Source organism: Xenopus laevis, chromosome 2S (genome assembly GCF_017654675.1).
Source record: "Xenopus laevis strain J_2021 chromosome 2S, Xenopus_laevis_v10.1, whole genome shotgun sequence".
Taxonomy (NCBI): domain Eukaryota; kingdom Metazoa; phylum Chordata; class Amphibia; order Anura; family Pipidae; genus Xenopus; species Xenopus laevis.
This window is the reverse complement of record NC_054374.1, coordinates 143,188,563-143,203,075: the sequence shown is the minus strand read 5'-3', so window position 1 is coordinate 143,203,075 and position 14,513 is coordinate 143,188,563. Positions and strand designations below refer to the sequence as shown.

The 14,513-nt window shown below is 36.5% G+C and overlaps 1 protein-coding gene across 1 annotated transcript in view; it reads right to left on the bottom strand.

The window, feature by feature from the left end:
- LOC108709012 (short transient receptor potential channel 4) overlaps nucleotides 1-14,513 on the bottom strand; it is a 111,287-nt gene that overhangs the window by 43,223 nt on the left and 53,551 nt on the right. The window contains exon 3 of the mRNA XM_041584490.1: nucleotides 1,032-1,550. Within this exon, the coding sequence (XP_041440424.1) occupies nucleotides 1,032-1,550 (519 nt within the window). The remainder of the gene's footprint in view (nucleotides 1-1,031; nucleotides 1,551-14,513) is intronic.

Genomic DNA, 14,513 nt, shown 5'->3' with positions numbered 1-14,513 from the left:
AACAGAGTATTAACAAACAGTTATATAGTCATTAGGTTGAATCAAGAAATGCGTCTGTCAAGTTCAACCAATCAGTCTCTCTTACTTTCAGTTCTATGGAGCAATACAAAATACAGATAGGGCTATTTATGATTGCTCAAGCTTTTTAGCATTTATGTGCAATGGGACCTGTTATCCAGAATGCTTGGGACCTGGGATTTTCTAGATAATGGATCTTTCCATAGTTTGGAACTACAAACCTTATGGGATTTGGGATAACATCCCATATATGTATATTTGGGTTCACTAATTCCCTAAGTAAACAAATAAACCTCCATGAAAACTGCACTCCCATAGTCTATATTACAGCAATTTATAAGGTACAATGGTTACAGTTCTAGTAGTCCAAAACAACTAATATGTTTCTTTCAAATACGTGACCAGTAAATACTACCTGCTGATATATTTCTAAATCAGCTATGCATATAAATCATTAAAGCCCCATTTAAAACACAAGGGGCAAGCTGTAAAATACAAAGAAAATGCCTGCCGGCATCTGGCTCTTCCCAAGGCCAAAGGCGGCTGCTACAGGCAAAAGCAAAACCATGACCAGGGAGCCTAGCACTTGTTCTGGATTTAGGGTGCCGATCGTGACACGTATACTATTTTATCATTTGTACATCAAACCCTCAACCTGGGGTTGACATTTTTTTTCTAAACATCAGGCAGCACAGACACCCAGGCCTAATACATTGAGTATACTTAGGAAATCAGGTGCCATCTTGCATTCTTTTACACAAGTATCCTGAATAAATGAGGCCTAGAAGTTCAGATGGCTGTACCTCTGAAATTGTCCACTTTTTTTGGGGGTGAGGGGTAAATGTGTAATTCCCAATTGGAGCTGAGTATACAACTGATTTTTCAAAGTGTGACAGTACTCATTACAATGTTAAGAAAGAAAACATTTCAAACCCATTCAAGCGATATATTGAAACCTTCTTTGTAGACATTATTGAGCGTATATAAAGGATTATAAATATTGCAACATTTACCTCTTTCTGGCGGTATTTAATTGCTAGTTTTAATCGAGCAAGGTCATTGCCAATCGATTCATCCAACAATCCACCATCATCTCTGTAGTTAAGAATAATTTCCAATTCTCTGGAACTCCTTGTCTGAACTAGGAGATCTTTGGCAAACTGCTTACATTGGCTTGACAGTTCCTCATACTCTGATTTAAATTCATTTTCCACTTTGCTCAACTCTTGCAGCTCCCAGCTCAGCTGAAATGCTGTCAAAAATGGATCTTCACTGGATAATGCAATAAGAGAGGGACTTGATAGAGCTCTATAGATATTTAGCCTTGATCGGGAATGTCGGAGGCTATCCACATCAGAGCCTGAGACACATTCAACACAATTGCACCGAACCTCATGAGGCCTAGGCACGGAAACACCCTTTTGTACCAAATACTTTATGATTTCATAATTGTTTGTATGAGCAGCCAATATTATTGGAGTGATATCTGGTGTAAATTCTGAGAACTGTTTATCGAGGAGGATTGGAGGGACCTGTAAAAAAAACAAAAAAACATGAATGCCTTTAAAAAAAAGAAACGTCTTAACTTAATGACATGTGGTTTATTTAAAAAATAATCTTTTAAACTTAATGGTTGGATAGCCATGGCCAAAAGGACCCACAAAAACACCCCCCATACCTCTACATTTTTAAGTTTAAATCAAATAACTACTTATGGAGTCTACGGGAGAGGACCTTTCCGTAATTCTGAGCTTTCTGGGTAACGGGTTTCCGGTTAATTGGTCCCATACCTGTACAAAAAAATTACATTTGGATTATAGTATCACTATAGTGTTTTCTAATAAAAATTGCTGTCTATTGTAAAAACTTTTTTTCTCATCATTCTGAATACATGCCGATAATCCCCCAAATCCATTGTACTCCATTTGATTGTAGTAACATTCTGAGGCTAGAATAGGAGCATCCATGCATGAACACCATTTGCATAAAGAAGTTGGCTAGAAATGTTGTACATTATGTTTTGGGCTTCTGTACCAGCCCAAGGCAACCACAGCCCTTTAACAAGGAAGATCTGTGTCTCCAAAGATGCCCCAGTAGCTCCCCATCTTCTTTTCTGTTGATTCACTGCACATGATTTGTGCTGCTGCCCCATATGCTCAGTCTCTTTGAGCGGCATACTTGTTGATGGTGCTCCATAGGGCCTGGAGCAAAGGAATGTTCCAAAATAGGTGAAGTAAGTGCAAGTCAGTTCTGTTATAGTCACTCTAGTACCCTGCGGTAACAAGGCCACCAGCTTAGGGATTCAAGTGGTTAGGCTTAGGGATAGAGTGATCCTTGAAGTGTGGGACCCCTGTGAGATACACCTCTCTCTGCACTCTGGGGTGTTGGGAATACTCACCCTGAAGCTTGTGGGTATACACTGGAAGATTATTTGTTGAAAGCACTTACTGATCATTTGTGTGATTATAAACTGCACCCACTTAAAGGAGAAGGAAAGGTTAAAACTAAGTAAGCCTTATCAGAAAGGTCCATCAAAATATACCAGTAAACCCCAAAAGTAGTGCTGCTCTGAGTCCCCTGTCAAAAGAAACACTGCATTTCTTTCCTTCTATTGTGTACACATGGGCTTCTGTATCAGACTTCCTGCCTTCAGCTTAAACCTCATTGCCCTGGGCAAGAGCATGCTCAGTTTGCTCCTCTTCCCCCTCCCCCTCCCTTCTCTACTGTAATCTGAGCCCAGAGCAGGGAGAGACTCAGGCAGGAAGTGATGTCACACTACATTAATACTGCAGCTCCTATCCTAAACAAACAGAGTTTCTAGAGCTTTTTACTCAGGTATGGTAAAACATTCTACAGAATAAATATAGCATTCTAGCTTGCACTATTGCAGCTAATCTATTGACAATAAAATGCCTCCGTAGCTTTCCTTCTCCTTTAAGAGAGATTGTGTCTGCGTGTTGTTAAAAGTTACAGTGTTCTACAAATAAACCTTTCAACCATATCCCTGTGTGTAATTGTGGATCAGAGAAGTTCCCAGGGAGGGTTATTACAGCCCAGTCTGTCCTGAAGTCTTGTAACAGAGACACAGCACTCCTGTACCGCCACAAGGAAGGAAATCAGTGCTAGATTTCTTGCAGTAGCAGAAAAGGGCTTAATTCATTTTAGTTCTCCTTTAAGTTAACTTAAGTTATCAAACAGCCTGATTTTAAATATTTACGGTATAAATGGAAAAGAGGGTGCAGAAAGCCAATTAGTGGCACTACCAAGTAATGAAAAATAGTAAATGGATGTAGTAAAAATGTAAAAAATGCTCACAGTTCACCCCAGTCTATGGGTGAATGTATACATTACCAAAACGAAAAATATGAGATTTTTTCAAAAACAATAAATCAAAAAAGGTTAAAAGTTCAAATCCATTTATTAGGACAGTACAGTTAAAGGCCTAACGTGTTTCGTTCCTATTGAGGCACTTACTCATAGGCTACTGGACACCCCTATGTACACATTCTATATAGGGGCTGTGACCAGACACATGTGCACCTTAACCAATCATAGTTCTGAAGAAAAATTGCCAATTAAAAATTTACATGCAAAATTGTCCATGTTGAATGGTGATATAAATCCACACAGAGCAAACTGAAAAGTTATAAATGTATAAACAAGTTAGCAACTAAAAAGAATACGTATGAATTTATACAAAAATAGTAATATACGAAAATAACTGCTGAAAAATAACTGCTGAAAAATAATAATTCATTAACTGCTGAAAAAAATATGTACAGTATATATGTGAAAACATGAAAGAGAAAAAACATGAAAAAAATAAGAAAATACTAAAAAGATACTAAAAACATTCCAAATAATTACAAAAAACAATATTTTGTACTGCAATCAATGGGTTAAAAAAAAAATAATAGTACAAAAATTATACATGAAATATGAAATAATAAATGAATTACAGTCAATAATATTACAAAGGGAAATTACCCAAAGAACTAGGTCAACATTAACAATTTCTGATTTATGCCATATTCATACATATAGTAATGTGTTAGGTACGTAATATAAACATGAGAGGGAACGGCTAGTGATGGGCAAATTTGCACCATTCTGTTTCGCCACAAACTTCGAAAAATTCGCAAAACGGGCAAAAAATTTGCGAAATGCCGATTTTGACGCCAGCGTCAAAGTTGATGCCGGCACCCACAATTAAGTCAACGATCGTCCGTTAATCAGTGAATTTTCACCACAAATTCGCACCTGTCAAATAAGTTCGCCCATCACTACAAACAGACACTAGTACAGGTACATACAGTATCTCATATAACTAATTATTCGAAGAAACACGTGACATCAAAGTCACTATTGAGACAAGTGGCTTTCTAGTTTGTAAATAGAAAATCCACTTGGTCTCTAAGCGGAGTAGTTTTGGAATAATGTCTCGACCACGTTTTATTACCTAGTGCTCTATCTATGCCTGTAACCACCAATTTGGTGGTATCTCCACCATTACAATCGCTAAAATGTTTAGCTATATTGGAATCAGAGTTCCTTTTTTATGTCTAAAATGGGCTCTCTAATACCGTTTTTAAGTTGACAGGAGGCTTGGCCCACGTATTGAATGTGACAAGTACTACAATCCAACAGGTAAACTACAAAGGCCGTGTTACTGTTAGGGGCAGATTTATCAAGGGTAGAAGTGAAATCGAGGGAATTTTCGAAGTTAAAAAATTCGAAATTCAAAGTAATTTTTGGATACTTCAACCATCGAATAGGCTACTACGACTTCGACTTCGACCTTCGATTCAAAGTAAAATCGTTCAACTGTTCCACCATTCGATAATCGAAGTACTGTCTCTTTAAAAAAACTTCGACTTCAATACTTCGCCAACTAAAACCTGGCGAAGTGCTATGTTAGCCTATGGGGATCTTCCAGAGCATATTTCTAAGTTTTGTATTCAAAGGAAAATCATACGATCATACAATAAAATCGTTCGAATCGTACGTTTCGAAGTACGATCGTACGATCGTACTACGATCGGACTACAATCGTACGATGCAAAAAATCCAATGAATTTGACTTTGAATTTCGTAGTATTCAATTCGATGGTCGAATTTCAAGGTATTTTCCACTTCGAAATTCGACCCTTGATAAATTCTCCCCCTTCATGTACCATTTAATAATATAGTCCCAAACTTTAGTTAACGGATGTAGGGGCACATTTACTATTGGTTGAATATCGATGGTTAATTAACCCTCAATATTCAACCGTCTAAGTAAAATCCTTCGACTTCGAATATCGAAGTTTTAATCCATCGATCAAACAATTTTCCTTCGATCAAAAAAAGCTTGGAAAGCCTATGGGGACCTTAGGTGGTCGAAGTTTTTTTAAAGAGACAGTACTTCGACTATCGAATGGTTGAATAGTCGAAGGATTTTTAGTTCGAATCTTTCAATTCGAAGTCGTAGTCGAAGGTCGAAGTAGCCAATTCGATGGTCGAAGTAGCCAAAAAAAAACTTTGAAATTCGAAGTTTTTTTTATTCTAATCCTTCACTCGAACTTAGTAAATTTGCCCCGTTGATTACATTTTTTGTTAGTTTACTAGAAATTACATTTTCTATTTCTAGTGCACCTAATGAATAAGTAATAAATGTCAGGCAGCCAGTTCATCATTACGTGTGTGTCTATTATACACAGATCATAAATCAAATAGGTAACCTTTAAGAACAAAATTGTGGAGCAAAGCACCAGTTGCAGCAATGGAAGTAAATGATTTTATACATTGTTCACTCTCATTCTGCCCCTGCTTTTACAATGTAATCTCTTTATGCCAGGAATGTCATATTTCTTAGGAAAATGGCGATAAGTGCTACATTTAACTGTCTGTACAAAGAGGTAAAGAAATATTTCTTCTCTTGTATTAATCCATTACAAATCCATTTGAGCTTCTTTATTGAGATAATTGCAGTACATTATATGTTTTGACATATTGTTAGCTGACAGGATGGTCTGTCAAATATTGTTTAACAAACTGAATTCCAAGAACTTTGATCTATAGTTGTGAAAATGGCAATTATTTAAACCACCACAGAGTCATAATTTCATCACACGTTTCAAAGATAAGCGGAAACAAGGTAAATTGTTTCCATCGATCTAGTGAAACGCTAACTTTTTGTACATTTGTAGTCAACCTGTTAAGTAGTGGAAAATGTTTGTAAGATGGTTATAAATTCTACACAGAAACCACATAAATTATTATTAAGTTGCATATATTTTCCCTACAACGTAGGGAGTAAAGGGATACAAATACTAGACAATATGGTTACATATACTGACAAAGCATTTTACCAAAATTGGTTCATAGTTACAATTGGATATAGTTAGGAGAAGGTCCTGCTAATGAGAGCTTAAATATACATAAAGAGGACTATTTATCATAATTCAAATTTGTATAATTTGAGAGGTTTCTTTCTACTTTGAAAAAAATCACAATTTAATCAGCAGATGTTTGCTTATTTATTAAAAAAATATTTAAAAAACATGGATGAATACAATTGTGGAAAACTCTATTACACTGAAATTGTGGTTTACTCGCTATTTTTAGTAAATTTATGAGATACAGAAACCTCAGAAATTGAAATAATAGTAATAGTAGTAATAATAGTAATAGTAAAATAACTGTTACCTTGGACAGCTACCATGTTTTTAGACACTGAATTTTTATATTTCAGTTTTTTGTGCTTTTTTGTGCTCAATGGTAATTGGCGAATCTGTGGCATTTCATGTTGCCAAAAATTCGGGGAATTTACCGAAACATTCACCAAACGTTCTAAGCTTCGCGAAACACATTAAAGTCAATGGGCGTCAAAATTATTTTGACGCACGACAATTTTGACACGATCGACAATTTTTATTCGCGCAACGTATTTTGTCCAAATGCATTAAAGCCAAAGGCCATCCTAATGACTTTCGCAGCAGTTCGCGAATTTATTCACTGGTGGCGAAATGTGGAAATTTGCCACAAATTTGTGTCTCATGAATTTATTCACCCATCACTAGTGCTTAATAAATAACAAGCAGTTATTGAAAACTTAAAAAAGTAAAATAATCCTCTAATCTCGATAAAAATTTAATTTTAAGCCATGATAAATGAGCCCCAGTCTCATAGTCGCTAGGCCTTTACTAGTGAAAGGTAAACATTCTGTGTTATTTACCAAAATCTGAAATTTTCTCACTATTTTCTGAAAACCACTCTGACCAAACCCACACAGAGTTTTCCTCCCTGTTTATCTGACTTTATGACTTCATAAAATTGTGAAAAAATAGGAATTGTCGTAAAAAAACAGCGGCTTTTTCGGATTTGACACCCAAAACCATGAAATCCTCGGATTATTAAATGAAACCCAGAGCAGATCAAGATATTTTCAAAATGTCAACGGGACATCTGCCATTGACTTCCACATTAACACTGAAGGAGTTACAGCTCTTTTTTATTCAGACTTCAACACCATTGGAGTTTAATAAATCTACGGGGAAATTTTTTTTTTCCTTTTCTGCGAAAAAATGGCGCTTTTCCCCTGTAAAAGTCCAACCAGAAAAAAAAAGGGTCCTCAATTAATAACCCCCTAAATCCCATCAACACTATTGGGGTTTATAAATCTACGAAAAAGTTTTTCTTTTTGTACAAAAAATTTTGCTTTTCCCCTTTAAAAGTCCAACCAGAACAAAAATGGTCTTAAATAAATGACCCCCTTAATCCTAATAGCAAATGTGAACTGGGTCAGATCTATGGAATCAATTAGACATAGCCTTTTGGAATGGAGCTTTGAAGCAACACTGGAGTGTTTACTATGGGCCTAGTATCTGTAAAATGTATCCACTGGGGACAAGGTATATTAAACCCTTTTATGGCCCTTTTACTTTTTTCTAACTGCTCTCAGTCAACCCATTCTCTCAACTAACCCTTCCAGAATTAGTGGAACCAGGGTTTTAGGAAACTGGACTTTACTAGACAGTACTCTGGTACTGTATAATTTAAATGGGCTCTTGTATTCTTAACCAAATAGAAGATTTATTGAACAGTGCAGTGGTACTTCCATGAGTACAATGACAGTTGGAATGGTTGCTATAGCAAAGTCTGCACAGTACACAGTAACTCTGGGTTAGGAGCTGGACTAGGCGAAGTGTTAGTTTCACCACTCAGATACACCTCCATGTAAGGAATCTGCTCCAGTTGAAGCCTCTCATGGAGTTAAACTAGACTCAGACCCTGTCAAATTTTGACTCATACTCTTCCGTGAGTGTTGCCTTGGAAAACTAGTTCCACACTACTCCCCTTGGTGGAGCACAAGGCTCTTTCTCAGCTGACCTCCTATAAGTGCCCTAAGACACAAACTGTTATCCACTATCTTTAACTTATTCATGGTGTCCCTATTCCTTGTCATTACATTGGTTCCCTAAGAACACCGCCTTGATACTGGGACTTTCTGCTCCATAGCACATCCACCCCTGGTAACAGGTTGAGTCCAAAGAGGAAGTACCATGTTGCCCACCTATTATATAACCTATGGACAATGTCTACAATCAGAAGATTCCTAGGCCAAATGGGGAAAACTCTCTCCCACACTGCATAGGTAACAGGACTCCAATTCTGAGCCAGTATGAGACTTAACACCTTGGGTACCCAACAGTTATTGTAAATGTATGCTTTTTTGTTTATCTTGTAACTTTAGATCTCTTTAAATATACTGTACATAATCCTACTGCTTACTGGATGGTACCTCCAGTTTCCATATTTTTTATGACTTCTACTGTCTGTAGAATAATGTTTAAAAATGTTATCCATAATGATACATAATCTGATATGTATATTATAATGATCCATTTATTGCTGATTGAGATGAAAAAATGGAGTTGCATTCTCATAGCCTTTAATGTCTCCTTGGTCATTAGTAACTATATTTACTATTTGAGGCCTCCTGCTGTAGTTCGCTGTCTTGCTAGGCAGATTCATTCACAGTTTCTGTGGTGTGGCCTATATCTTGAAGCTTGTATTCATACATTTTTTATATTTTTATATAGGAAAAATAACCTTGTTTTACATTCTAATTTTTGCGACCTTCTGTCATTCCTTACGAGTGTCACTTTATGCCTACGGAGAAAACAAGTGCACATGCCTGTGCTGTGCAGATGAGAAATGTGCCAGGAGGAATCACATCAAACATGGAGACATGAAAGACAGGGGGCTGAGTTATGCAGAATCCTGCAAAAACATGTTTTATTCAAACTACACCTACTTTATTATTTTTTTTATTATTATTTCTCAATCATTAGAAAAAAAATACCATCTTACGTCCTCATCTTACGAGGCTTATAACAAATTAAAAGCTTTAGGAATTATTTTTATTGCAAGCCCTCTCCTGTTGAGCACCAAATATGCTATCATATTTTTCTTCTAATTACAAACCCCTGTGTTTTAAGTGGTTCTTAAGTTTTTTTAAGTTTACAGGGTTTATGTATAGGAATAAAAAACAATCACACTGTTTAGAATGAATCGTACATTTATATATTATTCATTTATAGTTTGCTACAAATGTAAAAAATAATACTGGTGTCTGAGAAAAAGTGACTATTAAGATATTAGTCATGTTATTATTATTATTATTATTATTATTACTTCAAGGGGAACTTCCATGGCTATACACAGACACACAAACTGTAATGTGTATGTTTTATTGCTGTGCTCTTGCTGTCAAGCAGTTGAGCATTTCAGATCAGTGACTCTTACTGCAATAAACTTTTTTAGCCCAGAGAACTTCATAAACGATTTTCTCTAAGAATTTTCAAATACATTTTCCTACTATCAGTCTGGGACTCAATACATAGGAGAGAATGCAGCAGGAAAACTAGTTAGACTGAGAAACTCAAAAATAACTTTCATACCAAATGTGATGCTTATATTTTCTAGCTTGTAGTAGACTGATCAAAGCTAATTGTTGACTTGTTGGAATTTACAACAGTACCTGTGCAATTTAGCACCTGTAAATCAGCCATAAAAACGAAGAAAAATTTAATGTTTGTCTGTATATACTAGGGAGCACATTTACTATGGGCCGAATATCGAGGGTTTATTAACCCTTGATATTCGACCATCGAATATCGAAGTCGAAGGATTTACCGCAATTCGTTTCAACGATTAAATCCATTTTTATAATCCATCGATCGAAAGATTTTCTTTCGATCGGAAATTGCTAGGAAAGCTTATGGGTACCTTCCCCATAGGCTAACATTGGTGCTCGGTAGGTTTTAGGGGGCGAAATAGGTGGTCGAAGTTTTTTTCGAAGAGACTGTACTTCGACTGTCGAATGGTCGAATAGTCGAGTGTTTTTTTAGTTTGAATCATTCGATTCAAAGTCGTAGTCGAAGGTCAAAGTAGCCAATTCAATGGTCGAAGTAGCCAAAAAAATACTTCGAAATTCGAAGTATTTTTTATTCTAATCCTTCACTCGAGTTTAGTAAATGTGCCCCCATGACTCGATATTTCTCCCATTTTCTTTGATTAAAACAAAGTTGACTTAACACCCATCCAGGAATTTACCTAATTTATCAAACAATCTGATTGAAAAAGTCGGTGCTAAAAAAGTTGCAAAAAAACTGTGCATCAATAAAAATCATGCAACTTTTTCAATTTGACACTCGTATCATACACCTTTTCCGAGTTGGTAGCCTAAAAATGTGAATTATTTGGATTATCGAACAAAAACTATAGTTAAAAACCTGAGACTTTTGACAACCATGAAGGCAAAAAAAAAAAACATGTTCCAATTGTTAAAGGGATCATCTGCTATTGACCTTTACATAACTTTGACAGGCTTTAGCTGGAATATTGTTGGATTCAATTTTTTAACAGCTTCAGATCATAATAAAGTTTTTACCCTTAAAAAATCAACCAGAAAAATGTGAGGTGCATTAAATATGCCCCTCAACCTTATTGTAGCTCTGCTGCTGCATGGTAAGGGAAAAAGTGGGGAGGAAATTTGGTTGGGGGTACTGTTAAGGACAGAGAGGACCACATGTTGTACTTACAAAATTCTCATGCAGGTACCAGTATAAAATGTATGTTTTCAAATAAAAGGAGTCTGACTGGTAAAATGGGAGAGCTGGAAGTGCTGGAGGGAAAATATGATGTGATTGGTGTTGCTGAAACATGGCTAAATATATACTTTGTTTCTGAGGGTCAGAGGCAATTGAAAATGAGGAGGGGTATGTCTGTTTGTGAGGCAGAATTTAAAAGATAATATAAAGGAGATGGTGATAATAGAAAATGAGAGGCTGGGGGGTGTGGTTTGCAGCCGAGTATGGTGGACGTGTAATCTAACGTCTCCGGACCAACTTGATCCAGATCAGTGGTAATCCCTCTTAGTGAATATGGGCAAACACAGCAAACTTAAAGAATCTACCTCGGAGGACTCCAAGACTCCAAAAGTGAGCGAGGTACAGCGCTCATTTAAGCAGTTTTTTACTTCTACGGACTTGGAAGCTGCGTCGCAAAAATCGAAAATGGCGCTAAGACGACCACACAGCCCAGTCGATGATTTGAATCTGTGAGTAATGATACCACTACCCTCTCATATCTAAAGTTCGCTGCCGACTAAACTTGACTTTGAGAATTTAGTGGCACAAATTAAAAAGACTGTTCGTGAAGAAGTCGTAGATCTTAAGATTGAAATGGCTAGTCTACATTCCCGTGTGGCGGACACGGAAACACGCCAAGACACAGTCAAGACGACTACAAATTCTTTAATACACTCACACACTGCTCAGAATAAGATGCTTTATTCTATACAAACGCGGATGGAGGATTTGGACAATCGAGGGAGACGCTGAAATCTGTGCATTAGAGGCCTTCCAAAACAAGTAGACGGAGAAAAACTCCAAAACACAGTAGTGAAAATTTTCAACCAAATACTGGAACAACCGGACACACATCAGATTGACTTGGAGCGGGTTCACAGGGCACTGAGGCCTACAGGATTACCTACCCAGAGACGTGATCTGTTGTTTAACTACTTTGGCCAAAACAAGACAGAAATACTTTGAATACGGAAACAAAGTAGGGAAAATGTTAGCCCAGGCTTTGAAACAGAAACACACTATCTCACATATTCACAAAATAAAAGATGACAAGGCTAAAGTACATCTCATTTTAAAGCAGATAGCTATACCAGTTCGAGTTATCTCTAATGACCCAGAACATATAGCAAATGTGCAAGTAATTGATCCCCTGGGTAAAAGTGACAATAATGTGATCTAATTTAGTGTATGGTGCAAAAAAAACATAATATACAGTACATCGGGGCAGCAAAACCCCTAAATTTGAGAAAGCCAATTTTTAGCTCATTCTTCCACTGTAAAGAAACCTTGTAATACTCAATCTAGAATACGCCATACAGTTTTGGTCTCCATCACTCAAACAGGACATTATTGAATTAGAGAGGGTCTAGAGAAGGGCAACTAAGCTGGTAAAAGGTATAGAAAATCTCAGCAATGAGGACATAATATCAAAGGCTATTGTGATACTAAACTCTATAGTTAGTATAGATATGGGTATATAGAATTTATGTGAAAGTATGGAGGGGTGTGTGTATGGATGCTGGGTTTTCATTTGCAGGGGGTGAACTTGATGGACTTTGTCTTTTTTCAACCCAATTTAACTATGTAACTATGTAACTATGAAAGACTGGCCAAATTGGGGATGTTCACTCCGGAGAAGAGACGCTTGAGGGGTGATATGATAGTATGTATAAATATATAAGGGGATCATATAATAATCTCTCTGATGCTTTATTTACCAGTAGGTCCTTCCAGCTGACATGTGGGCCCCCCATTCAGATTAGAAGAAAGGAGATTCAGTTCTGTCTAAATATTCTTTTTTTACAGCAAGAGCGGTCAAGATGTGGAATTCTCTCCCTGAATCAGTTGTACAGGCTGATACATTAAGAGGGGGTTTGATGGCTTTTCAGCAAGTGAGGGAACACAGAGTTATGGAAGATAGCTCATAGTACTAGTCTGATTGCCCTGTTGGAGTCAGGAAGGTATTTTTTGCCCCTCTGAGGCAAATTGGAGAGGCTTCAGAAGGATTTAGTTTGCCTTCTACTTGATCAACTAGCATTTAGGCAGGTTTTATATAGACCTAAAAGATGGAATTTGATGGATGTGTGTCTTTTTTCAACCTAGCTTACTATGTTACTACAGAGCATATCTGTTATCTACTGTGTATCCTTCTCCTTTTTCAGCTTTGAATGGCTGCCCCCATGGTTACACAGCCGCTTGTTTGTATAAATTATTGTTGAGTTTCTGATGTAAATACCAGTTTTACCAGTACAGCACAGCCGTATATTATATTTTCAATACTTGAAAATACTGTGAGAAGTCAATCAATAGATGCAATACTCCGTAAAATTAAAACCTTGATTCTTGGTTAGCAATTAATAATCCTGAATTGCATTTTGCGTGGTGATAATTAACATGACAATGTCACAGGATTCCTGTCTGCAAAAAGACATTCTGAGCTCATATTTAAGCAGTCAGTGATATAAAAGACTGATCCTTCGAGTGTATAATCAATGAATGGATACACATAGAAAATAAGATGATGTTTGAAGATGTTTGGTGGAAAACTTGACATTAACATAAATGAGAACTAGTGATGGGTAAATAAATTCGGCATGCGTGAATTCTCAGCGAATTTCTGTGTTTCACCAGTGAAAAATCTGCCTCATCAAAAAAATTAGGGTGCGCCTCAAAATTGTGCTTCAAAATTTTTTTCACTTCTAATTGAACAAAAAAATCTGTGATTTTGTTGTATTCATATTTATGGTTTTTACAATTGTATTATTTAATAAATGAGGAGACATTGGCACTTTGTTAAACTTTGAGTTTCTTTGTGGTAGACAAAACCTTTAAAATGACACAAATATGAATTCTGATAAATAACCCCCTTATGGGGTAGATTTTTTTCAGGCTTTTTTCATTTAATAAATGTGGAAATGATTGTGTTTTTAAAGCCATTATAAAAATGCATGATTTTTAGTGCAAAAAAGTCCTATTTACGGGGAAAATATACACATGTAAATTTGTCAGCCTCTGACACCCAAGAATTGGCCCAAGAAGATCTAAGATGACAAGCTCCTGTGGACAACTTTGAAGGCCTGGATCATTACTGTTATAGGGTACAGTCCAGTATATAAAATGCAGCATTTCTATCCATATATATTCATCCTTTTTTAAATATAAAACTAAACCTTGTAAACTTCTTGATGATTTACACCTTACATTGCCTTCAATTTGACACACCTTGCCTTTCTTTAAATTACATTTTTTTGCACCTACATCTTGGGGTGAAGGTCTGCAGAATCTAATGAAAGATACAAAAATATATTGTAGTCCAGTTGTAAAAATGCAGGAAGATCTTCGGGGTAGGGACCTCATACC